Source organism: Diospyros lotus, chromosome 1, assembly GCF_014633365.1.
Source record: "Diospyros lotus cultivar Yz01 chromosome 1, ASM1463336v1, whole genome shotgun sequence".
NCBI classification, from domain to species: Eukaryota; Viridiplantae; Streptophyta; class Magnoliopsida; order Ericales; family Ebenaceae; genus Diospyros; species Diospyros lotus.
In genome coordinates this window covers 27730318-27756187 of record NC_068338.1, presented here as the reverse complement: position 1 = coordinate 27756187, position 25870 = coordinate 27730318, and the positions used below count along the sequence as shown (strand labels likewise).

Sequence of the window (25870 nt, the reverse complement as noted above, 5' to 3'; positions counted from 1 at the left end):
GATTATGTATCCAAACCTATATAGCAATATTGGTTTGATATGCTGTTTTATTGTATAAAAATTGCATTAGTTTAGTTCAGTTCATATTAAGGCCATTAAGAAAAACAACCATATGCATGTGGGACAGTACTCAGTAGGGTGCCGTGCCATGAGCCTGCAATTGGCGATACCCCTCAAATTGTATCCTTCAAAGTCTTCATTCAGTTATTAGAGGTGACTTCTTGTCCTGTTTAACATTGAACCTTTCAGGTGTATCAAGCTAATATTGGTTCCATGAACAGGCAGCCATCTCTTGAAGGTGCTGATTAATTTGTCCCAGGGGGAACTCACCCTATATATAATAGTTTAGCAGAAAACATATTCCATAGACAATCCCATTCAGAATTTTGTTGGCATGCTCATAAGAGGAATACAGCATAGGAAGAACAAGCCTCAAACATGAACACCGACATAATTAAGTAATCCTGACATCTCTAAGCAGCCTGGCGGCCATAGAGCCAATTCTTCTTGCTTCCCATTCGTTTAGCTTTCCATTCTGAGCGCTTGGAATTCGTATGTTAGCTTCCGTTGCTTTGCTGCCAGCAGAATCATCCAATCCACCTGTGCAACAACTGTTGTCACTATCTCTGTCGTCTTCTCCATGCTTATTTTCTGAAGCTCCAACCTCATCAATTTGCTGGTCGACATCCCGAGACATGGTTTCAGCATTTTCTTCTCTAGGCTTTGAGCTCATGATGAAAAGTTGGATGCTTGGGTGCTGGTACTTATTGTCCATCTAAAGTAGAATAGTGTTCCGCATCAGTTAACAGGATATGAGGGATTCTTTCCTTAGCATGAACTAACGATGCATTTCAAGTCTTAGCTCACAACTGATGCATGTTTCCTAGGCTCATACAGGATATATTTGCACATTCGAGATGATAGAGGATCTACCAGTATAAGAGGTTTTAATGCAAAGTAGAAGAATCAGATCCCACTGATTCAGCCGTCAATTATATTCCTTCACCATAAAGATCTATTAAGTCAAGCATGCTAACAACTGGGGTCCAGCTGTTTGCTGCCAAAAAAGTTACATAAACTACAGGATGTATTCCCCAGTGAGAGGGCAATTCTAGGAATGTCAGAATTAACCTCAGGGTTGACTTCGCTCACATCAACCAAGACTACCATGGAAATCAACATGTTGTAAACTAAGTGGGTCTTGACTCACATAAATGCTAAAATTGTATACCTTTGCTTTTGGAACAATTTTCACCTCAAAGTTTTTCTTCCACAACTGAAGCATTTGTTCATGAACATTTGTGGAACGGACCTCATAGCCCAACTGCAACAAGATTTATAAGCAAATGAGTTCAACCATTAGATGGTTTTGAAAAGAAACAAAAAGATACTTTGAGGACATAGTACCAGGATAGTAGTTTTTGGTCCTGATAGTGCAAGCATTGTCTTCATAAGCGGTTCCAAGAGATGCTCTGCATAAACCTTGTACCAAAATTGTCAGAATTAGTTTGCTTGGTTGAAATGCTATAGTGTTTGTCACATTCAATATCCTCCTTTATGCACCCTATATTAAAAGAAATACTGTTTGAACTAGCAAAAAAGATGAAATAATGTTTGAAGAACTTAATCTTTCAATGTAAATAATATGACCAAGTAATTACGAAAATTGAAACATTTAAAATGTCAATGCAATAACTTAATTTCCTACAGATGCATAGAGATTGTTTTAATGCTTGCACAACATGTGATCAAAATCACTAGCAAATAAAACTTAAATGCAGGTGTGATGGCAGCTGGTTGGTGTCCTAATATGCATTCTGTACATGAGTTTTTATATATTTCTTTACCTTACCAGATTTTCAACATTAATGTTGTCAAATGTAATGACATTATTAAGTGAGAACTTGCATTTTGCTTGAGTAATGGAACTCACCACATCAGTGCCAATAATGTAGTCAAATGGTGGATCAACAGCCTTTATCTGATCCACATCACCCCAGTTCAACTCTGCGACCTGGATGGAACCAAAGGAATCTACATGAAATAAAATTTTCACATAAGGAAATGTTAATTTTCTTCACTCTCTCACCCCTCATCCCACCTGAAAAAAAAAAAAAAAGGAAAGGAAAGGAAAACAGAAAGAGGTGACATGGCAGTAATATTATAAGCCATCTACTGCCACTGACACTATCACTGAACTTCAATTGTGAATTACATTCAGAAGTTCCCACAAAAAATTAACTAGTTAATGCTAAACCCACCATAATAATCCAACTATCAAACCATTCTGCATACATGTTTGAATAATAAATCGAATTTGAAAATGAAAAGGTTAGGAGAGAAGACCTGGATCCAATTGCATGATCCTTGATGTATTACGCTCAACATTTCTCATTAGCAATGGCAAAACCTCAGTTTGATCTGTTGAAACTACATCGCATCCAAGCAGTGCCATGCCTGAAAAAGAGACCAACTCTAAGCAGACATCTTTATAATAGACCATAAATCATAACATACAATAGACATATTTAGATAACATGGATATCAGAAATTAAGTGACATCAGGAAACACTTACCAAAACCAGCCACTCCACATCCAGCCCCAAGTTCAATCACACGTTTTCCTTTCAGCTTAGAAGGTGAAAATCTTCCCTTTTTGCAATTCTTTTCCTGGGACACATCCGATAATTTCTCATTTAATAATCTCAATATAAGTATAGATGGGCCAATAACTTTCAACTGGGGGACCACCAGGATAAACAATTAAGGAATGTAGAAGAAGGAAGGCAGTTTAGCAACCAAAGAGTGGTGAGCACTAATTCACTCTAAAATAAGCGTGACACTATAATGCCTGCCTGAAGAAGATATGGTTGCCATTTTATGAGCTGAAGGCATGCCCTCGACGGTATTGGCCTGGGAGTTAAGGCACCACAAGGTCAATGTAAGGAGCAAAATTTCCAGAAAGCATTGTTTCCACAGGCAGGATTAAGGCCCAGTTACTTGGCACACATGGCAACAGTGAATCGATATATTCATTATTCAGGAGGGCCCAAACCTTTCATTAGCTTTTAGAGTTAGGAACCCAACAGCTTGTGTAGGATTGCAAAGCACCAGAAATACCCTGATTTGTGAGTGCCTGAGAATATTTCTTTTTTGCTAGCCTAAGCCCTGCTACACTGCAACTGCCTCTCTACTCAACCTCTATTTATCTTGCTGCCTCCCAGGGTGGGAATGGTAACAGTCACATACCATCCTATGCATGATATCTCGGTCTTATGATGTAATCTAGTGAAACACAAAGCAATAGATAACCTTTCTTTGCCTGAACCAATGTGTCAGTGTGAGCATGTAGATAAATAACAGTCACCCTAAACCAATTTACATCCTATAGCTAATCTCACAAGAAATCAATCAAATTATGGCAAAAGGGCATTTACATGCTCAATGCCAAAAAACAGTAACATGACTATTAACAAATGCCATATGGTTGGTTGGCCATGTCACCAACACTTCATGTACATATAATGCTGAAAGTCCTTAATCAAGTAAAGAATGCACAAGTTAATAGTTTGAACTAAAAAGAAAACCAGTCTCTAAATGACTAACCTTCAAGCACCATCTCAATTAGATTATAACCCTTTAGCACCAGCTTTAATTGTAAGAGAGAAAAAGGATTAAAAAAGCTACAACCAAGTGTTTGGTAATTACTTAAGAAATCTAATTTTGCTAGTCAATTTTGTAGTAATATTACTGGAAAAATGATAACAGTATCCTCAGAATAAAACAGATACTATATCTTACGGAAAGAATTGCTTCAACATATGAAAATATATCTTTTCATAATGAAAAAGAAAAAAGCTAGAACAGCATCATTTTCTTTATGCTTTGAACATTTTGAGCTTTTTTTTATCCAAAAGCTTGCTTTTCTAAGGGGAAAAAAACTAAGAACCAAACATCTTTACCCTTTCTAAGCAAAAAAGCAACAAAAAAAGGCAGGTGTCAAGAGATATAAAAACTATCACAGTGAACTTGATCTTCAAGCGCCTTGCCATCCCAGCCATGACTTCTGTTTCCCACTAAACCCAACCCCAAACACCCCCCCCTCCCCAAAAAAAAAAAAGAGGAAGAAAGAAAGAAAATACTGAAGGGGGAGCACATTTTGTCTAGAATTCATGTTTGTTTGATCTCACAAGTTTTACACTAGTTATTGGCTACCTAAGGAACCCTCCTCTATTTCTTATTTTTACATTAAGAAATAAAAAATCCAGAGTCAAATAATTAAGAAAAAAGAAACAAAAAATACAAAAGCATCAAGCTCTTAAACAGGTAACCGTAATTGACAGGATGACTACTGGTTCAGCATTCCGATCAGAAAAGTCCAAGAAAGTCATAATAAGATATAAAGATATGTATCAATAAAAATAGGTACTTCCTGTAGGATAAAAGTTTCCAAGCAGGCAAATGCAATATGATGCAAAAGGACTGCTTAAAGGAAATCCAATTACCAGAAATTTGACAAATACCATCGATGCATCCCATACTGTAGTTCCTAAGTGCCTGGAATTGGGATCCTAACAAAGTTGCAAGAAAATTTCGACTGTCAAGAAAACTATTCAGAAAAGATAAGAGAATCGGCAAATCTAGTGACATGCTGATAATTCATAAAATGAAATTGAGACTAATAACCTAAGCAGAAAAATGTAACAGAATAGCAAGCATCAGAGGTGTGTGAAATAATGATTAAGGAACAAACATTACTTAATTCAGAACTATAAAATGTGATTTTTTGTTTTTTTGATGAATAATGTTTATTTCATCATCTTACATATAATTCCTAGTCTACTTCATGTTCATGGAACAATGTTTGCATGTTGAGATAATGCATTTGTGAGAATGAAGAAACAGAAGGAGTGCTTATTTTGAGCCAACCTATGGCTCTTGCAATCAACTGGTAGAGGCCCAAACTTGATCAGAAAATTGGAGTAAGAAGTGTCATATGGAAATCTACACGTAAAAGGGGAAAAAAACTGAGCAACACCCTAGAAAGCCTTGCTACCTGTGAAAACTGTAATTGATAGCCGAAAACTTCAAATAGAATGGCTGAAGTGTGAGGGGAATTCAACCTGGAATGAAAAAATTTGAAGTGTCAGAAAAAAACTTATTCCAACCATAAGTGAAAAGTTCACACTACAAAATTCTTTCTTTAATGATAACTCATTGGTAAAATAATGCAGGCTTATCATAACCAGCTTACTAGAGGTTGGACTGAGTATGATCATTTAACAAATTACTAGAAAATTTCTTCCAGTCTGAATTACACTCAGACGTGCACAAAAAGAGAATAAAAACTAATTAACTGTCAAAATTATGTCCTATAAGGTTAAACCATAGTTACCAGAAACGTGGTACATTTCAGGCTGTGGTTTGGGAACAGGTACAGTGTATGTCAGCATGCTAATTTTGTGGTATGAAGAGGGTAGGCTGGTTCCTTATTTTGGGTCGTGGTACGTTTTGTAGTTGTACTCGAGTTGAAATTAGGCAGATGGATACTTTGCTATTATAGAAGTTGGTTTGTGTTGTTTTGTTTTGAATTCTTGTCTATGTTCCCATACACCTTAAGGAGAAGAATCTTATGCAAATAAAATTAGGTTTTGTCAGAACTCAATTCTGGCAAAGGAATTCTCTCACAATTCAATGAGGAATTGTGCGGGAATTGATGAACCGAGAGAGAAGGGAGAATGGAAAGATAGAGAGAAAATTGAGAGAAAGAGGGAGAATGAGAATGAGAGGGGAAATGTGAATTCAATTGTATTCAAGTCTGTCCACTATGGTCGCGGATGCTGGCTTATATACCCATCTTCTGTGGGTTGGCACCAACATTTGAATTACAAGTTGCATGACTGCCTTTTCTTATACAACCTTCTACCCATAACTACCCATCCTCTTTTATTACAAGAATACCCCTCTTTTATTACAAGAATATCCCGTCACATGACAATTTCCCGTCCCCTCAAAATTCTTCTTGTCCTCAAGAAAGATCAGAGTAGTCCCACTGCCTTAGGAAACTGTTTAAGTCGGGCAAATACTCCCATGTGTTGTTTTCAGGATGGAGGGTAAACCAACGCATGAGCACATGCGTAACGGGTTGCTTCTGCTTGTAGATAACTCTTTTGCCCACAATGGCTATAGGCTCAACCACTTGTTGAACCTCTTGGGCTGCTTGGGGGTAGGGTAGTACTCACAAGGTTGCTGCCCGGGGATGGCTTGAGAAGGGACACATGAAACACGGGGTGGATGTAGGAGCCTTCAAATAACTGTAGTTTATACGCAGCTTTGCTCACCCGAGCTAACACCTCGTAGGGGCCATAAAACTTTGGACTGAGCTTAGTGATTGCCTGGGGAGATAGAGTCTTTAATTGAGCTTGCCTCAGCTTCGATTACACCTTGTCCCCTACTAAGAATGACTATTCACTCCTCTTCTTATCCGCATATTGTTTTGTCCAATTTTGGGCACTAGCCAACTCCTTTAAAGTCTGCACTACCTGTTGTCTCTGAGCTAAGTAGTTGTCCACGGTGGCCACCAGATTAGGACTCCCACTGATGGGTAACAATGGTGGCTTATACTTGAAAAATGCCTCAAAAGGGGTCATTTTTAAAGCGGTATGGTGGTTGGTGTTGTACCATCATTGTACCAAGGGCAGCCATTTGTGTCTCCCGGTTGAATGCATTAAACACACGCACCTGAGGTGAGTTTTCAAACATTGGTTGATCCGTTTTGTTTGCCCATCCATTTCGAGGTGGTAAGCAGAAAACATATGTAGTTGAGTTCCCAATGACTTCATTAGCTCCTTCCAACATAGGCTTGTAAAGATTTTGTCTCGATCAGATACAATGACCCGAGGCAACCCATGCAGTTTCCCCAATTGGTCCAAAAATACCCTTGCTACCTCTCGGGCGGTGAAAGGATGTGCTAGGCTTTGGAAATAGGCGTATTTTGTTAGTTTGTCCACTATTACCAGTATGCAATCTTTACCCTTTGATTTGGGCAATCCTTCCACAAAGTCCATGCTTATGCTAGACCATGCCTACTCCGAGATGGGCAATAGTTGTAGCAAATGTTTTCATGCTAGACCCTTGGGGATGAATGTTTTCATGCTTGCACTGGCTGCAAATGTCGCAGCTCTTCACATACTCTTGCACTACCTTCTTTAATCTAAGCCAAAAAACAATTGTTGGATCCTATTATACGTATTATGAACCCCTAAATGTCCCCCAACAAGGGAATCATGGAGGACTATCAGTACCTTCTTCCTTAGTGACTCATCATCTCCATTCACTAATCTCTCCTTGTACCTTAGTAGTCCATTCCTCAGTGAATAGTCTGGCCTGCTAGCTGGATCTAGGGTCAATTGCTCCATGAGCTCTTTAGTCCATTCCCCCTTCCCATAACTGGATGCCACTTCTAGGTACCACTCAAGTGTAATGGAAGTCATAGCTGTTGAAGTTCCTTCTTCCATACATCTGGAGAGGGTATCGGCTGCTTTGTTCTCATATCCCTTCCTGTATTGGATAACATAGTCAAGAATCATTAGCTTGGGCAGACCTTTCATCTAGAGGTGTGTATGGAGTTTCTGTTGCAATAGGAATTTGAGCCTTTCATGGTCAGTTCTGATAATGAATTTACCCCCCTCCAGGTAGTGCCTCCATGTCAGATCCTTGATCTGATAGGGGAAATTCTCTCTGATTCGAGAGAGAATTCGCAGGAATAAGGGAAGAAATGTAGTATAAGGAGAGAGAAATAGAAAGAGAGAGAATGAACGAGAAGTATTGGAGAGAGAATTCAAATTTCAATTTCTCAAATCATGCCTTCACAATGAGTTGGGTCGATCTCTTTTACGGCCTCAACTTGGGATTGGTGCCAAAATGGTTGCCAAGTCCCTTCTAGAACCAGCCAAGTTGCCTAAGTGTCTACTCACAACTTGCACTGCTTGAAACCTTCGACCAACAAGCTAATTCCCTCCAAAAATTACAATAATAGCTATGAATAGCAACAAAGTAAAGATAACAACAAAATAAAAGGTCACAACGTCACAGCCTCAGTACATGACAACTACCCCCTCCATCAATCATTTATTGTCCTCAAGAAATGTGCAGCAAGCTGGCCAAATTGGAAAATTGCTTCAATAGATCAGGTAAGTACTCTCAAGTGTCTAACTGTCGTGAAGACCACTTGACCAGTACTTGGATAATTGGTGCCCCTTGTCTATAGATGATTCTTCTATCTAGGATGGCAGTAGGAATGCTGGGTACTGCTTCCTCGTTGGTAACTACAGGGAGGTGTGTGGCTGACTCTCCTCAAGCCCACTCCTTTCTTGAGCAAGGACACGTGGAAAACAAGTGCAATTGGGAACCTTCTGGTAACTGCAATCAGTATGCCACTGGCCCTACCCTTGCTAGCACTAGGTAAGTCCCAAAAAATCTAGGGCTCAGTTTAGACACTGGTTGTTTAGTAAGATATTTGAGCTGCTAAGGACTTAGCTTAAGATATACTTCCTCTCTTTCTGAGAAGGCTCTCTCACTTCTTCTCCGGTTAGCCATTTGTTTCGTTCTATTCCGAGCCTTTATTAATTCAGCCTTCAAGAGTCTCACGACCTCCTATCTCCGCTGCATGTATGCACCCACTTCTGCCACTATCGGTGGTTCCCTTACTGCTAGTAATAGTGCTGGTTTGTATCCATATAAAGCCTCGAACGAACTCAAATTTATGGAGCTATGGTGGCATGAGTTATACCACCATTGAGCTACCGATAGCCAATTGTGCCACCCTCTTGGCTACATAAAGCATAGACACCTTAGGTAGGACTCTAGACACTGATTTACCCTTTCCAATTGCCCATCAATTTGTGGGTGCTAAGCAGTAGACATATATAGTTTAGTTCCTAGGGATTTAAGTAGCTCTTTCCAAAATGCACTGATAAAGACTTTGTACATGTCATGGACTGAGGCACTGCATGCATCTTTACTATGTTGTCCAAGAAGACCCTTGCTACCTCCTGAGTAGTGAAGGGATGGGAAAGGCCTATGAAATGACTGAATTTAGTAAACCAGTCCACAATCACAAGAATGCAATCCTTCCCTTCCGATTTGGGTAGTCCTTTAACAAAACCCATAGTTATATTGGTTCAAGCCCCTTCTGGTACTGACAGTGGTTATAGTAGGCCTGGTTGAGCTATGGTCTCATGTTTGCACCTCTTGCATAGCTATGGCCAATAGAAAGTTTGTCTTACTCTCCTGTAGGTGTTTTGGATCTCGAAATGACCGCCCAATGGTGAGCTATGAAGTGATTGGAGTATCTGGTTCCTCAAAGTCATGTTTTCCCCGACCACCAATCTCCCTTTGTACCTGATCAGTCCATTAGATAAAGCATAATCAAGCCTACAATCTCTATTCACACTCAACTGTTCTAACAACTCCTTAGCCCATGTCCCTTGCTGATAACTCTTAGTGACCTCCTGGACCCAATCTAGTACTACTAAAGTAATGGAAGCCAATGTCCCCCCTTTATGGCAGTGAGATAAAGCATCCGCAGCCACATTTTCTTTTCCCCTTCTATACTGTATGGTATAATCCAGCCCCATCAATCTCGCCATCCCTTTCTTTTGGAGATGAGAATGAAGTTTTTGTTGTGAGAGAAACTTAAGGCTCTCATGGTCAATCTTAATAATGAACCGCCCTCCTTCTAGGTAATGTCTCCACTTCTCTATTGTCAATAAAACCGCTAGGAGCTCCTGGTCATATATACTCAGCCCTTGGTGTCTGGGACTCAAAGCTTGGCTAAGAAAAGCCAAGGGTTTACCCTCCTAAGAAAGTACTGCCCCTATGCCCACCCCACTAGCATCAGTCTCCAAAGTAAAGGGCTTGCAAAAATTCGGTAGCCTGAGTATTGGAACTTCACTCATAGCCCTCTTGAGCTATTCAAACGCTTCCTCTGCCCTCCAATCCCAGTTAAACCCCTCCTTCAATTGATCAATGAGTGGTTTATTGATCGACCCATAGTCCTTCACAAATTTACGGTAGTATCAGGCCAGTCCCAGAAACCCTCTCAAAGCTCGAATGTTAGTGGGATTAGGCCAGGCAGTAATGGCCTCAATCTTCTTAGGATCAGTTCCCACACGTGCTACAGATATAACATGCCCCAAATACTCAATTTGTGCTTGTGCAAAAGTACACTTAGACCTTTTGAGATACAACCGGTTGACTCACAAAACCTGAAAAATAGTCCTAAGGTGCTCTAGGTGTTGGTCAAAAGAAGAGTTGTATATCAAGATATCATCAAAGAATACTAAGATACATTTTCTAAGGTACGGTTCAAAGATTCGGTTCATTAATGTTTGGAATGTAGCAGGGGCATTAGTAAGGCCAAATGGCATCACCGTGAATTCATAATGCCCATGATGAGTTCTAAAAGCTGTTTTTGGGATATCAGATGGATTCATTCTCATTTGGTGGTAACCTGAGCATAGGTCGAGTTTAGAGAAAATTGTGGTGTGTTTGAGTTCATCAAGTAGGTCTTCAATGATGGGTATTGAAAATTTATCTTTGATGGTGATGGCGTTTAGTTGTCGATAATTGACACAAAAACACCATGCTCCATCCTTCTTACGGACCAAGAGGACAGGAGAGCCAAAAGGGGTACAGCTTGGTCTGATAATTGATTGGGAAAGCATGTCTCTCACCAGCTTTTCAATTTCCATTTTCCGTTTAGGAGGGTATCGATAAGATCTTATGTTAACACATTCAACATTTGGCTCTAGAGGAATGGAATGGTCTAGGGGTCACTCAAGGGGAAGAGACTTAGGTTCTACAAACAGGTCATGATATTCAACTAGTAATAACTCAAGTAAAGTCATATCAGATACCTGTCATACCTCTTAGGGTTGATTTTGGCTACTTCTTGATTGATCTCCCTCTGTTTCCTCTCGGTCTTCCCCTTCTTCCCTAGCCTCAATCGAGAATAAGTAGGCCACCTGGGATATTCTCTTCCATAGAAGCTGATGTAGCTTCTTCCCTTTTATCATTCTACAGGTTCCCATCTACATATTGCCTTAAAGGACCACCCTTCTTCCCTCATTTTCTAATGAAACTTCCATCTTATTAAAATCGAAAGTGATTGGACTCACCCCCTTCATCCAATCCACACCCAAAACAATGTGACAACCCCCCAACTTTAGCAATCTCAAATCAGCTTCAAACGCCTCACCCTGCATCTACTAACAAAATCCCAAACAAGCTAATGTGCTCAACACCTTATTTCCGTTGGCCACTGTAACAGAGAGTGGTTGGGTATTGGCCATAGGGCACTTCATCTTCCTTGCAATACCTTCATCAATAAAATTGTGGGTACTCCCACTATCAATCAATACCATAAGGGTGCCTTCTTGTACCCTGCCCTCAACTTTGATTATTTTGCTACTGGCAATCCCCTTTATAGCATGTAACGAGATTACCCCGTTAACCTCTTCGCCTGTTTCTTCTATCATTGTGAGGCCCTCCTCTTCCTCCTCCTCTTCTCCTTCTAGTAGCAACAACTGTTTCCCCACAAAGTATTTATCTCTACACTTGAAGCACGGCCCTGCCTACCTCATTTGTTCAATAATTTTGTCCCTAGATTGTAAATTAGACCCTAGGGGTGGTAATACTTGAAATCAACCCCCTCTTCCTCCCTTCGGGGGTTCTTGCCCTGCGAACTTACCCCCATACTGCATGGTACTTAGCATCCCTCCCCTATTCTACCCTCTTTGTTTCCTCATCAAGGCCTCAAACGTTAACTTTTGCAAGGAGGCTCCCTCTACGACCTCTTATACCGTCTTAGGTTTCAGTACCTTCACTGCCAATCTTAATTCATCAGTCAATCCTCCCAAAAACTAGATACAAAATACTCCTCAATGAGGTATGGGTTTTTGCTCAACATTAGGGACTTCAACTCTTCGAATTTCATTTGATATTCCATCACCAGTCCTTCCTGCCTTAGATGATTAAACTCTTCCACTACGTCCATCATGCCTTTTTCCTCGAACCTCTCACAAAGTCCTTTAGAAAATTCTTCCCAACTATAGGACTCTCTCACCTTGAACCACCCCTAGAACCAAATGTCCCCGGAGTCATTGAGGCAGGCAGAGGCTAAGGCCACTCTCTGGTTCTTGGCCACTTGATGGATCACGAACATCTTCTCACATCTCCTAATCCACCATCGGGACTTTTGTCCTTCAAACACCAGCAATTCTAATCTCGACATTGGAAATCCAGTATGGTTTGAATGAGCATTGCCTTTGTAATATCCCGCATCGAGTGATAGGAAGGATCGAAACAAGTTACCATGATGGGCCTACGCGAACTTCCCAGGGGGTCACCCATCCTTGAGCTTTCCCAGCTCAAGCACGTTTAACCCGGGAGTTCTTTGCCTACATTCAGCCCAAAAGGTATCCAACTGGTGTTGTTTCCTTCTTTACTTATCCTCGATATATACTACCCTTCTCTACGCTCTTGGGGTATTACATTCTCCCCCCCTTAAGCACATGAAGTTCTCGTCATGCGACCTTACAACTGGTCCTAGATCTTCTCCCCTTAGGGACTGCCATCCTAGAAGCCTGACATAAGCCGCTCCTTGTACAGGCCCTCAAGCCCCCGGCGCCACTCCCCGCCCTCATCGAACCACCTTCACCAAGGTTCGGCTCTGATACCACCTATAACATCCTGCATCGAGCAATAAAAAGGATCGGAACAACTTACCCTGATGGACCTACGCGAACTTCCTAGGGGGTCACCCATCCCTGAGCTTCCCTAGCTCAAGCACGCTTAACCTGAGAGTTCTTTGCCTACATTCAGCCCAAAAGGTATCCAGCTGATATTATTTCTTACTTATTCTCGATATATACTATCCTTCTCTAGGCTCTTGAGGTATTACAACCTTCATGTCTACTCTTCCACACATTTTCTTCCTCTGCTGATAGATCCATTTCGACCTCCAATAGCCTTACATTCCAATTACTAGTGCCAATTCTCGATAGAATTGGTTCGGTACGTTCCTTAGGGGGAAAATCAAGTAAAATCCTTACCTGATGTTGAACTGAGAACATGATCATGAATTGTTGCAGTTGATCGCACAACACATTGCCTTGCTCACGCATCCCCCGCATCTCTTCCCGAATTTGGTCTCGCATGTCATCCTCGATCTTCTCTACAATCCCCTTGTTAAAGCATTTGTTCTAGATTAGAGTTTGTAATAGTAGAAATATTTTCATGTAATGTTTTTGCTGTATTTCTAGAAGGATTTTATTAATTTTCTAGGGCTGACCAAGTTGGTTGTAACTGCCAGTTTTGGGCAGTCGGTCAGGGGCCTTTTCTCCTATTAGTTTCTTATATATAGAGGCGGAGGAGAAGGCTTTTGGTGTGGCTTTTCTTTCTCGAGTTTATTGATCTGTCTTAGGGTAAGATTGAGCAGTGAGGAAGAGTGAATATCTTTCTTGTATCAACTCTATATAGCTTTCAGGTATTTTGGGCTAGGTGAGAGTTGAGTTTGAGTGCTTTGTAATCTTGTATTAACTTTCAAGATAGTGGAGAAAGTGGGGCGAAAGCCAAGCTGGATGTAGGTCTTCTTTAAGACCGAACCAGGGTAAATTCTTGTGTTCTTGATTGGTTCTTGTTTTGTTTTCTGATTGCTGGTTGTTTGCGAGTCAGGGAGAGACTTCATTTGAGTGTTTTTTGAGTGATCCTTAAAGGGTGAGATCTCGGTTAACAATTTGGTATCAGAGCTAGTCACCTTTGGATTGGATCAACGCCTCAAGAATCTCAAGTCACAGGAGGCAATCTTAGGTAAATCAAGAAATGGCGCCAATTGCCTCTCGGTCAGATATTGACAAGTTCGATGGGAGCAATGATTTCGGCCTATGGAAAATCAAGATGGAGGCACTACTTTGCAGTCTCGGACTGGAGGATGCACTGGAACAAGAAGAAGCAGAAAAAGGAGAATCAACCGGGAAAGAACTTCAAACCCTAACTGCTGAACAAAGTGAGGCGCGGGTGCAGATCAAGAAGAAGGCCTATAGCCTTCTCATTCTAAGCCTTGGAGATAAAGTGCTTAGGGAGGCATCTAGGCTGAAGTTTGTGGCAGAAGTTTGGAAGAAATTGGAGGATCTATACCTCAAGAAGACCCTCTCCAGCCGGTTATTTCTCAAAGCCAAGTTTTTCAATTTTAAAATGCATGAAAACCAGAAACTCCAAGATCATTTAGATGACTTTAACAAGTTATGTTTAGACCTAGAAAATATAGATGTTAAGTATGAAGAAGAAGACAAAGCCTTAGTTCTCCTATATTCTTTACCCAAGTCCTATAAGAATTTTTTAGATATTCTTCAGCATGGTAGGGATAAACTATCTTTAGAGGATGTTATAGGGGCTTTAAATTCTAAAGATTTGAGGATAAGGATGGATAGTAAATCATCTCCACCAGATGCATTAACTGCAAGATCTAGAAATCCTAAGAAAGACTCTAAGAACAAAGGTAAATCTAGATCTAAATCTAGAAATGGGAAAGGGCCGATTAAGTGTTATTATTGTCAACAAGAGGGTCACATTAAAAGGCATTGTCCTAAAAGGAAAAAGGACTACGCCGAAAAGGAAAAATCTGATGGTGGGGTAAATGTTTGTGATACTAGTTATGATAGTGCTGATGCACTAACTGTTAGTGACAACTATGACAGCCAAGATTGGGTCTTGGACTCAGGCTGCTCTTTCCACATGACTCCTAAAAAGCAATGGATCCAAAATTTCAAAGAAATTAATGGAGGAGAGGTTCTGTTAGGAAATGATTTTGAATGTAAGGTCAAAGGGGTAGGAGATGTAAAATTAAAGATGCATGATGGGACTCACAGAACCCTCACTGCAGTAAGGTATGTTCCGGATCTTAAGAGAAACTTGGTTTCTCTTGGGGAATTGGATAGATGTGGATACAAATTCAGAGGTGAGGGTGGAGAAATTAAAATTCATAAAGGCTCCCTAATATGCATGAAGGCTGTTTTAAGAAATGGAATTTATTTTCTTCAAGCAACCACTTTAAGTGGCGAAGCAGCCAGTGTAAGTTGTAATTCCCATGACAAGGCAAAGTTGTGGCATCTAAGGATGTCACACATTAGTGAGCAAGGGCTCAAGGAACTTGCCAAACAAGGGATATTAGAGATAGGTCAGTCCCTAGACCTAGACAAATGTGAATCCTGCATTTATGGGAAGGCAACTAAGATTAAATTTAGCAAAACAGCAATCCACTCATCAAAGGCACCCCTAGATTACATTCATTCAGACCTATGGGGCCCAACTCAAACCATGACTCATGGGGGCTCCCGATACTTCTTATCCATTATAGATGACTTTTCAAGAATGCTTTGGGTATATGTGCTAAAGTCTAAGGATAATACCTTTGAATCCTTTAAGACATGGAGGAAAATGGTAGAAAATCAAGTGGGCAGAAAAATAAAAGTTATTAGGACTGATAATGGGCTAGAGTTTTGCAATAGGGATTTTGACTAAATGTGCAAAGAGGGAGGCATAGTTAGACACTTGACAGCCCCCGGAAACCCTAAGCAAAACGGGTTGGCTGAGAGGATGAACCGCACCTTGCTAGATAGAGTAAGATGTATGCTCTTTCATGCAAGTTTGCCAAAAGCATTTTGGGGTGAGGCTGTGTCTACAGCAGCCCATATCATTAATAGATCACCCTCTGCAGCCATTAACTTCCAAACACCATATGAAAGGTGGACAGGTCACAAACCTAGCTTATCTCACCTAAAAGTGTTCGGATGTTTAGCATACGCACATATAAAACAAGGGAAGCTAGAGCCTAGAGCCAAGAAATGCCTATTTATAGGCTATCCCTCAGGAGTTAAGGGTTATAAGCTCTGAAATCTAGAATTAGATGGTCCTAGGACTATAGTCACAAGGGATGTGACATTTGATGAGTCTTCTACCATTAAGTTTAGCAACCTTAAAACTCAGCATAGTCTAGAAAAGGGTAAAGGAGCTGTCCAAGTTGAAATCCCAGGTGTAAGCCTAAAAGATACCCCAGAACCATCTGAATCTTCATATGAGTCTCAAGAAAATAACCTTGATAATGATCAGGGTATTGATCAAGCCCCAGAACCTTCACATCATGATGAAGATGAGGAAGACAATGATGCAGATTCCACTTTAGGTGATAAACCAAATTTGGACAAATATAGTGTTGCTAGGGATAGGCAACCTAGGGTCCGAAAACCTCCCAAAAGATTCGGTTATTCTGATCTGGTAGCTTATGCATTTACTAGTGCAACCGAAATAAGAGGGGAAGAACCTCTCACTTATGAAGAGGCAATGGCTTCTAAGGATGCTGGAAAATGGCAAGAAGCCATGAAGTCTGAAATAGAGTCTTTGAATAAAAATCAGACTTGGGAATTGGTTGAAAAACCAAAGGGGCAGCGCATAGTAGGCTGCAAGTGGCTGTTTAAAATAAAGGAAGGGGTAGGAATTAACCCTAAGCCTAGGTATAAGGCTAGGCTGGTTGCTAGGGGGTTTACTCAAGTTCAAGGCATTGATTTTAATGAAGTTTTCTCTCCTGTTGTGAGGCATACATCTATAAGGGTCCTTTTAGCCATAACAGCCCACTTAAATCTAAATTTAGAGCAGATGGATGTTACCACTGCTTTCCTCCATGGGGACTTAGAAGAGAAGATTCTAATGGATCAACCAAAGGGCTTTGAAGCTAAAGGAGAGGTGGAGAAGGTATGTTTGCTTAAGAAATCCTTATATGGACTTAAGCAGTCCCCAAGGCAATGGTACCGTAAGTTTGATATGGTTATGATTAGCCAAGGGTATTTGAGAAGTTCCTATGATAGTTGTGTGTATTATAAGCATATTTCTCCTAACATTTCAGCGTATTTGCTTTTATATGTGGATGACATGCTCATTGCAAGTCAATCCCATCAAGAAATCCAACTTCTAAAGAAAAGATTAAAAGCTGAATTTGAAATGAAAGAGTTAGGTGAAGCTAGGAAAATTCTAGGAATAGAAATTTCTAGAGACACTCATCATAGGAAGATATACCTATCTCAAAAGTCCTATTTAGCTAAGGTGCTATCCAAGTTTAAAATATCAAATGCAAAGGCAGTTGGTGTGCCTTTTGCACCCCATTTTAAATTGTCTTCAGACCAGTCCCCTAAAAGTGAAGTAGATAGGAAGGAAATGAGTCATATCCCATACTCTAGTGCGGTAGGAAGCCTAATGTATAGTATGGTATGTACTCGGCCAGATTTAGCTCATCCTATGAGTGTTGTGAGCTGGTTTATGCAAATCCAGGGAAAATTCACTGGAATGCAGTGAAATGGATGCTTAAATATCTAGCTGGAACCCAAAATCATGTCCTAACATATGGTGGTGCTAAGATAGGAGTTCAACCTAGTATCCTAGGCTATTCAGATGCAAATTATGCTGCTGATATAGACAAAAGGAGGTCCACAACTGGTTGGATATTTAGATTATGGAACTCTACAATTAGTTGGAAATCAAGTCTCCAACATGTTGTAGCTTTGTCTACAACCGAGGCAGAATATATAGCCCTCTCGGAAGCTTTTAAAGAGGCTATATGGCTTAAGGGTTTAGTTAGTGAACTCCTAAGTGTAGATGTTAAAGCAACCTTGTTATGTGATAGTCAAAGTGCCATACATTTATCTAAAAATCAGGCTCACCATGAAAGGACAAAGCACATAGATGTTAGATTTCATTTTATAAGAGAATTGATTGAAAATAAATCTGTTTTCTTATCCAAAGTGGCAGGTGAAAATAATGCAGCAAATATGTTTACAAAGCCAGTTCCAGCAGCCAAGCTTCATCATTGTTTGAAGATTATTCAGCTGGGTCTTGCAGGAAACTGAAGATTGCTAGATTCTGGAGAAGTCTAATCAAGTCAAATGGGTGGAGAATTTGTTAAAGCATTTGTTCTAGATTAGAGTTTGTAATAGTAGGAATATTTTCATGTAATGTTTCTACTATATTTCTAGAAGGATTTTATTAATTTTCTAGGGCTGACCAAGTTGGTTGTAACTGCCAGTTTTGGGCAGTCGGTCAGGGGCCTTTTCTCCTATTAGTTTCTTATATATAGAGGCGGAGGAGAAGGCTTTTGGTGTGGCTTTTCTTTCTCGGGTTTATTGATCTGTCTTGGGGTAAGATTGAGTAGTGAGGAAGAGTGAATATCTTTCTTGTATCAACTCTATATAGCTTTCAGGTATTTTGGGCTAGGTGAGAGTTGAGTTTGAGTGCTTTGTAATCTTGTATTAACTTTCAAGATAGTGGAGAAAGTGGGGCGAAAGCCAAGCTAGATGTAGGTCTTCTTTAAGACCAAACCAGGGTAAATTCTTGTGTTCTTGATTGGTTCTTGTTTTGTTTTCTGATTGCTGGTTGTTTGCGAGTCAGGGAGAGACTTCATTTGAGTGTTTTTTGAGTGATCCTTAAAGGGTGAGATCTCGGTTAACACCCCTCCAATTTACGATCCACCACCAAACCAATCTTATCCTCCATCATCTCTACCCGAGCTTGGACTTCCGCCGTTGAAGCGATCACCTGTTGAATCTGTAGCTCCATTTGCCTCATCCTCGTGCCATCAGCCATCGTCTCCTCAATTGATAATGTCAGCCAGGACAGTGCTTTGATTCCAAAATGTCAGATCCTTGATCTGATAGGGGAAATTCTCTCTAATTCGAGAGAGAATTCGTGAGAATAAGGGAAGAAATGTAGAATAGGGAGAGAGAAATAGAGAGAGAGAGAGAGAGAAAGAATGAACGAGAAGTGTTGGAAGGAGAATTCAGATTTCAATTTCTCAAATCATGCCTTCACAATGAGTTGGGCCGATCTCTTATACGGCCTCAACTTAGGATTGGCGCCAAAACGGTTGCCAAGTCCCTTCTAGAACTAGCCAAGTTGCCTAACTATCTACTTACAACTCGCACTGCTTAGAACCTTCGACCAACAGGCTAATTCCCTCCAAAAATTACAATAATAGCTATGAGTAGCAACAAAGTAAAGATAACAATAAAATAAAAGGTCACAGCGTCGCAACCTCCGTACATGACACTTCACTTCTCTACTGCTACTAGGACAGCTAGTAGTTCCTTCTCATACACACTGAGGCCCAAGTGTTTAGGGGCTAGTGCTTGACTGATGAAAGCTAGGGGTCTGCCCCCTTGCATCAACATTGCCCCCACACCATAATTGTTGGCATCGGTCTCTAGTACAAAAGTCTGATCGAAATCCAAGAGGCCTAATGTGGGAACCTTACTCATGGCCTTTTTTAGTCTTTCAAAAGCTATTTTAGCCTTCTCACCCCAATAAAACCCCTCCTTCAACAATTCAATTAAGGGTTTGCTGAGGATGCCATAGTCCTTAACAAACTGCATATAATAGCCTATAACAAACTGCATATAATAGCCTATAAGGCCCAAGAATCCCCTTAGGGCTTTCACATTCATCGATCGTGGCCAAGCAATCATAGCTGCCACTTTCTGGGGGTCCGTGCTCACTCCTGCTCCTAATATGACATGGTCAAGGTACTCCACTTGGGTTTGTGCAAAAGCATATTTAGACTTCTTGATGAACAACTTATTAAATCTGAGGACTTGCAAAGTTGTCCTTAAGTGCTCTAGGTGTTTGGAAAAATTGGGGATGTAGACTAGGATATTATCGAAGACCAAAATAAATTAGTGTAGGTAGGGTTCAATATTTAATTCATGAGGGCTTGAAAGGTTGCTGGAGCATTAGTCAATCCAAAGGGCATTACCAAGAATTCATAGTACCTTTGGTGGGTTCTAAAGGCTATTTTGTAGATATCTTGGGGGTGCATGCGAATTTGATGATATCCCAAGCGAAGGTCAAGTTTAGAGAAAACTTTGGCCTCATGTAGCTTGTAAGAAGTTAGAGGTAGAACTCCAACCTGAAAAGCTAACTTAACAGATGGAGGGATCATCCTCCTTATATATAGCCCAGGTCTCCCTTGTGGAAGTGATGTGGGATTCTCAACATAGCTCATATAACAGGTCCCTAGTGATAGGGATAGGAAACTTGTTTTTAATGATAAAGGAATTGAGTTGGCGGTAATCAATACAAAACCGCCAACTGTCATCTTTTTTTTTTACTAAGAGTAAAGGGGAAGCATATGGGCCGATGTTGGGTTTGATAATAGACATGCGTAGCATTTCTTGTATCATGCATTTTGTTTCAACTTTTTGTCTTGGGAGGTACCAATAAGAACGGATGTTGACTGGTTCAGAATTAGGCTTAAGTTCAATAGTATGGTCTAAGGGTCTGGGTGGTGGTAGAGCCTTAGGCTCCTCAAACAAGTCCCCAAATTCAGCTAAGAGTGAATCAAGTAAGTCTAGTTGGTTTACCTCCCAAGGAGTCGAGGCAGAGCCCTTAGAATCCAGCATTAGCTTCCCTCCATAATTTAGTTCCTCCTTTTCTTGCTCCACGGCTTGTACAAAAAATAGTTGGGCTACCTGTGTCCATTTGTTTTTGAATAGCTTATGCAACCTCTTCCCCGTGATAAGCTTGCAAGTGCCTACCTCCGCATTGCTTGTGATGGTCATTCTCCTCCCCCATTTTTCAAACGTGACTTCCATCTTGTTAAAATCAAAGCAAATGGGACTTACTTCTCTCATCCAGGCCACTCCTAAGACCATATCACAGCCTCCCAACTTAAGGAGTCGTAAGTCAGCCTCAAAATTTTCCCCTTGCATTTGCCAACAAAACCCTATGCATGCTAACTCGCAGATTACCTTCTTCCCATTAGCAACCGTGACTGACAACAGAATAGTCCCTATTAAGCTTCATTGGAGCCTCTTAGCTACTCCATCTAGGAAGCTATGGGAGCTTCCACTGTAATAAGTATTGACAAGTTGTTCTCCTTGGCTTTCCCATGCACTTTAATGATCTTGCTGGTAGACACCCCTCTTAATGCATGGAGGGAGACCTCCACCTTTTCTTCTCCCTCCTCTTCCTCCTGATTGGTAGCTTCTTCAATCTCTTCGTCATCCTCTTCAGTTCCCTCCAATAGCAATAGTTGGCATTTGCATTGATGGTCTGGGGTATACTTGTCCCAGCATCTAAAACAGAGGCTTGCCAACCTCTTTTGCTCTCTCAAATTCCCAGCGAGTGACTGAGAAGGTGCTGGCAGGGCCAACCCCTTACTGCCCTGTCCCCATGTTCCACCATCCTTATTCCACCCTCGACTGCTTTGTTATAAGGGCATCACATGCCATCCCTTACTTAACCCCTTCTGCGTCTTCACTAATAGTTCCACCGTTAGTTCCTGCAACTTGGCACACTCTGTGGCCTGTTAAACCGTTTTTGGTTGGAACATCTTGACGATGGGACGTATCTCTTCGTACAAGTCGCTAATGAAGCTTGACACGAAGTATCCATTTGTAAGAGTGGGATTAGAGATTAACATGAGGGCCTTCAACTCCTCAAATCTTTGTTGATAAGCTTGTACAGATCCCCCATGCCTAAGCTTATTAAATTCTTCCACAACATCTAGCATTCCTTTTTCCCCAAATCGCTTATACAGGCCCTCCACGAATTCCCCCCACGGGCACTCCTTCTTCAGTCCCATCCAACCCCAATACCACACATCTCCCACATCGTTCAGATAAGTCGCTGCTAGTGTCACCTTCTATTGTTTGGCCACATTGTAAAGGCCGAACACCCTCTCACAGCACCTCACCCACCACCTTGGGTTTTGGCCATCGAATAGAGGGATCTCCATCTTAGGCATAGGCAAACCAATCTGATTCAATCTGGTTGCAGTGCCCTGCCTCCTTACTCCCCTATTCTCTTCCATCACCGATTGTTCTGTCTCTAACTCCGCAAATCCCTCCGATCTGAAGTGTCCTCCCTAGCCATTTAGAATTGGCTCAGATCTCTCCCTCGAAGGAAATTCCGATGAGATTCGTACCTGATTTTGGTGCGAAAGCATCAACATGAACTGATGCATGTGATCCCTAAGAGCTTGACCCTGCTCCCTCATCTAATCATCCAGCCGAGTAGTCTGTGCTTTGCTCTCTTCGCGCCACAAATTTATGGCTCCGTCAATCCTCCTCTCCACCGAATTCTCTAACGCCTCCATTTTGTTATGCATCTCCGACATCATCGACATCATTGACGTCACTTGTTGGAGCTGCGCCTCCATCTGCTTCATCCTTGTTCCATTTGCCACAGCCCAACCCAATCACCCAAAACCTTGCTCTAGTACCAAATTGTTAGAACTCAATTCTGGTAAGGGAATTCTTTTGCAATTCAGTGAGGAATTGCATGGGAAATGATGAACTGAGAGAGAAAGGAGAATAGAAAGACAGAGAGAAAATTGAGAGAAAGAGGGAGAATAAGAGAATGAGAGGGGAAATGTGAATTCAATCTTATTCAAGCTTGTCCGCTATGGCCGAGGATGCTGGCTTATATGCCCATCCTATGTGGGTTGGCACCAACATTTGAATTACAAGTTGCCTAACTGCCTTTTCTTCTACAACCTTCTACCCGTTAACTACCCATCCTCTTTTATTACAATAATGCCCCTCAATTATTACAAGAATACCCCTTGTCACATGACAGGTATGAATAAATTTCAAAATGCAATAAAAATATACAAGATAGTGAGGTAAGCAAGCTTTGTTTTCTCTATTTCTCTTTGAAAATTATTATGACCTTAAGTTTCTTCCCTAGTTTTAATTGTTTTAACTAAACTCATGCACTACTTGGGATATCCATTCTTGGGGATTTGGATCAAGTTCTTTGTGATCCCAGGACGTAAAAGAACCACAATTCAGAACATGTGATCTAGATCATGGTTCCGGTGGGGGGTAGGAGGTAATCGTGTGACTATAGGTTGAACCAAACAAATGGCAGGCTGATGCCAAACTATATAATTAATATTGAAGGTGATATACTGGAATTGTAACCTCTCAAACCCATAAGTTAGGTACAGAAGAAGCATTGCAGCATAAAAGCTCATATCATGAACAATAAGTATACTCTCCCTCATAATGAGTAGGAAACTATTTTTTTCTCATCAGCATTCACTTAATGAAATTTCTATTAGATTTCATGCTGTTGGTTTATAAAGAAAGCGAAAAGGAAAAAATGGGATATTCAAATGCAAGTAGAACATGACTCAGATCAACTGGTGTACATATTGGGGAGAGTACGGGTGCTAAAATGTATATAACCACGGATGACTGATCCTAGTTCCAAAAAGTAGGCCAGCTCTGGGGTGTCGCAATCAGAAAAATCAAGCAGTGATTCTGACTATAACCATGTAAGAAAAAATGTCCCCACTTAGCAGATGTGGCAAGCATACCTTTCAGCCTCCATAGAGATCTCTTTATGAAGTGAATCAAAGCTTTGCTTCAAATGCTTTCGCTACCGAATAAAAGAAACAAAAACCCGAAAGAAATCAAATGTCAATTTGAAGTATTGCCACAAAACGTAGCTATGCAATCAAAATAATATTAACAATTCCACAGAAATCCGAAAAGATTACAAACAAATGGAACCCATTACAAACTAAACTGCTATTCAATCACATCCTACATAACGAAACACTCGCAAATTAAGCGGGGACTGCCTAATTACTGGAACAAAGGGAAGGCAAGAGAAGAGGGAAATCGAATCATACACCATAGAAAGATGATCCATCGTATTCAGGCCAGATCGCGAAATAGAATAACAGAAACAACTCGAGGTTCAAAACTCCACTCACCTGTGCCGTGCTGCGTTTGTAACCGAACAATGGCGCCGACTCGTATTTCTGCGGGAATGGACAGATACCCCTCGGAAGTTTATAGTGGAGAGTTGGAGACGATAAAAACTAAGGCATTGATAATAATAATAATAATAATAATGTTAACTTATTAAATATTATACGTATGTGTGTTCAAAAAAATCAGTACATCACGAAAATCGGCTAAACCGAACCGATCAAATTTTTTTTTTGACAGTCGAAAACGGTTTGGATTCTGTCCAAACCATGCGATTTGCGGTTTGGACAGTTGACGGTTTGATTTTAAACTGAACCGTCCAAGAAAATAATAAAAAAAATTATTATTGTAAAAATCTAATAATTGGCAGTCCATTCTATTTATTTTTTACACTATTTTATCTTTATTTTTTACTCTTATTTATTTATATTTAATTATCTTTATTTACCAATATTTGTGTCTTTATTTACTATTTTTAAATATCTTTTTTAGTGATTTTAAGTAACATTTCAAACTGCGGTTTGGCTGAACCTAAACCAAACTATGGTTTGGCTAAACCTAAACCAAACTTGGTTTAGTTGAAAATCGCACTAGCGATTTGGCGTGCTGAAAATGATTCAGATCAACCAAATCGTACCGCGAACACCCCCAATTATACACATTATTTATTTATTTTTATATTTTTGTTTACTTCCCATTAATTTTTTTATCATCGCAAGAAAATTTTATGTAAAATTAGATAAGGGATAGTCTGGTAGTAAAAATAAGAAAAGCAAATCATTTATAAAGATTATTATTTAGTAATTGTAGTTTAATTTTTATTTTTTAAAAATAAATATAAAGTATTTAAAAAAATAAAAATATAAAAAAATTAAAAATTGAAATTAAATATTTACTTAAAGGATATAATGCTTTTAAGTGGAGAAGTTCAACTAAATTTGGAGTACATCGCAAAGAAGAGTAAAAATAATTTCAAAGTAACTCAAATTTTAAATTTCAAAAATTATCATTATTTTTATTTACTTATGTAGGGTTGGTTAAAATAAATAAAATAAGATAGTAGATTGAAATATTTTTCAGACTAAAATATGAATGGTTAAGATAAAATTAAAAAATATTTTAAGATTTTTATTAAATTATTTGTTAAATTTTTTAAAATAAACTAAAAAATACATGAGTTAATTTTTTTTATCTATAAATATCAAGATAAATTTATTTGAAGAGAGAAAGAGATAAATTTATCTGAAAAAATTTAGATAAAAAATTATATGATTTTTTTTAATAACTATCAGATAAATTTAATAAATATAATAAAAAATATTTTTATCTGAAATAATTTTTATATCTCACTTTTTTTTTTTGATTTATATCATAGTTATCCAACACTATTCTAATAGATTTGTACCTATAACAAGAAAATGACAAAATTGAGGACCACAAATCACTATTCAAATGATTCCATAAAATATCCCATATGTCTTCTGTATTAGTTTTAACAACGTCACAATAATTACAAAAACTAATAATAATAATAATAATAATACAATAACATATTAGACGTTTCATGTATCATTAAAAATCATTAATTATTCAACACTTTAAAGTAAAATTAACACGAGTGCACCGGCATTCCTTTTCCGGGAAAGAAATTCGTGGTTTTAAGTCACCGCCACGCCTCCTGTCCCTACTGCTCGTTCAGAATTTGCTGCGTCTCGTTTCATAGGTATGCTCTCTGCTGGAAGATGTAGTTTCTAATTCTATAACCGTTCTGATAAGTAGATAGATCCTTCAAGGTTTTTTACGTTTCCGGTGGAGAGTTTGAAAACCATTTGCGTTGGGTTGGTCAGAAGGATCAGTATTCCGGAATTTCCAGGAAGTTGAGTGAACGGTACACACTCATGGCTCTTTCTGTATTTCGAGAGTGGAAAACTAGATATGAATCGAGGTCTCGGGAATGATCTGGACCTTCCCGAACTTATCATTTCTGTGTTGCTACTTTGGTCTATTCAAAATTGAACAGTTCAAGCTATTTCTAGTTTTCTACT

The 25870-nt window shown here is 39.8% G+C and overlaps 1 protein-coding gene across 2 annotated transcripts; it reads right to left on the bottom strand.

The window, feature by feature from the left end:
• Positions 1-309: 309 nt before the first annotated feature.
• Positions 310-23930, bottom strand: LOC127793512 (uncharacterized). Of its 2 annotated transcripts, none has more exons than XM_052324265.1 (10): positions 23828-23930; positions 23426-23487; positions 5057-5123; positions 4506-4571; positions 2577-2670; positions 2347-2457; positions 1934-2034; positions 1408-1482; positions 1232-1324; positions 310-775 (listed from the first exon to the last, which is right to left on the bottom strand). In XM_052324265.1, the coding sequence occupies exons 2-10, from the start codon at positions 23437-23439 to the stop codon at positions 455-457; spliced, it is 942 nt and encodes a 313-aa protein (XP_052180225.1). In that variant the 5' UTR covers positions 23440-23487; positions 23828-23930; the 3' UTR covers positions 310-454. The 2 variants fall into 2 exon arrangements, with proteins under 2 accessions (XP_052180225.1, XP_052180230.1); XM_052324270.1 differs by having other exon boundaries at positions 23744-23856.
• Between the last annotated feature and the right edge of the window lie 1940 nt (positions 23931-25870).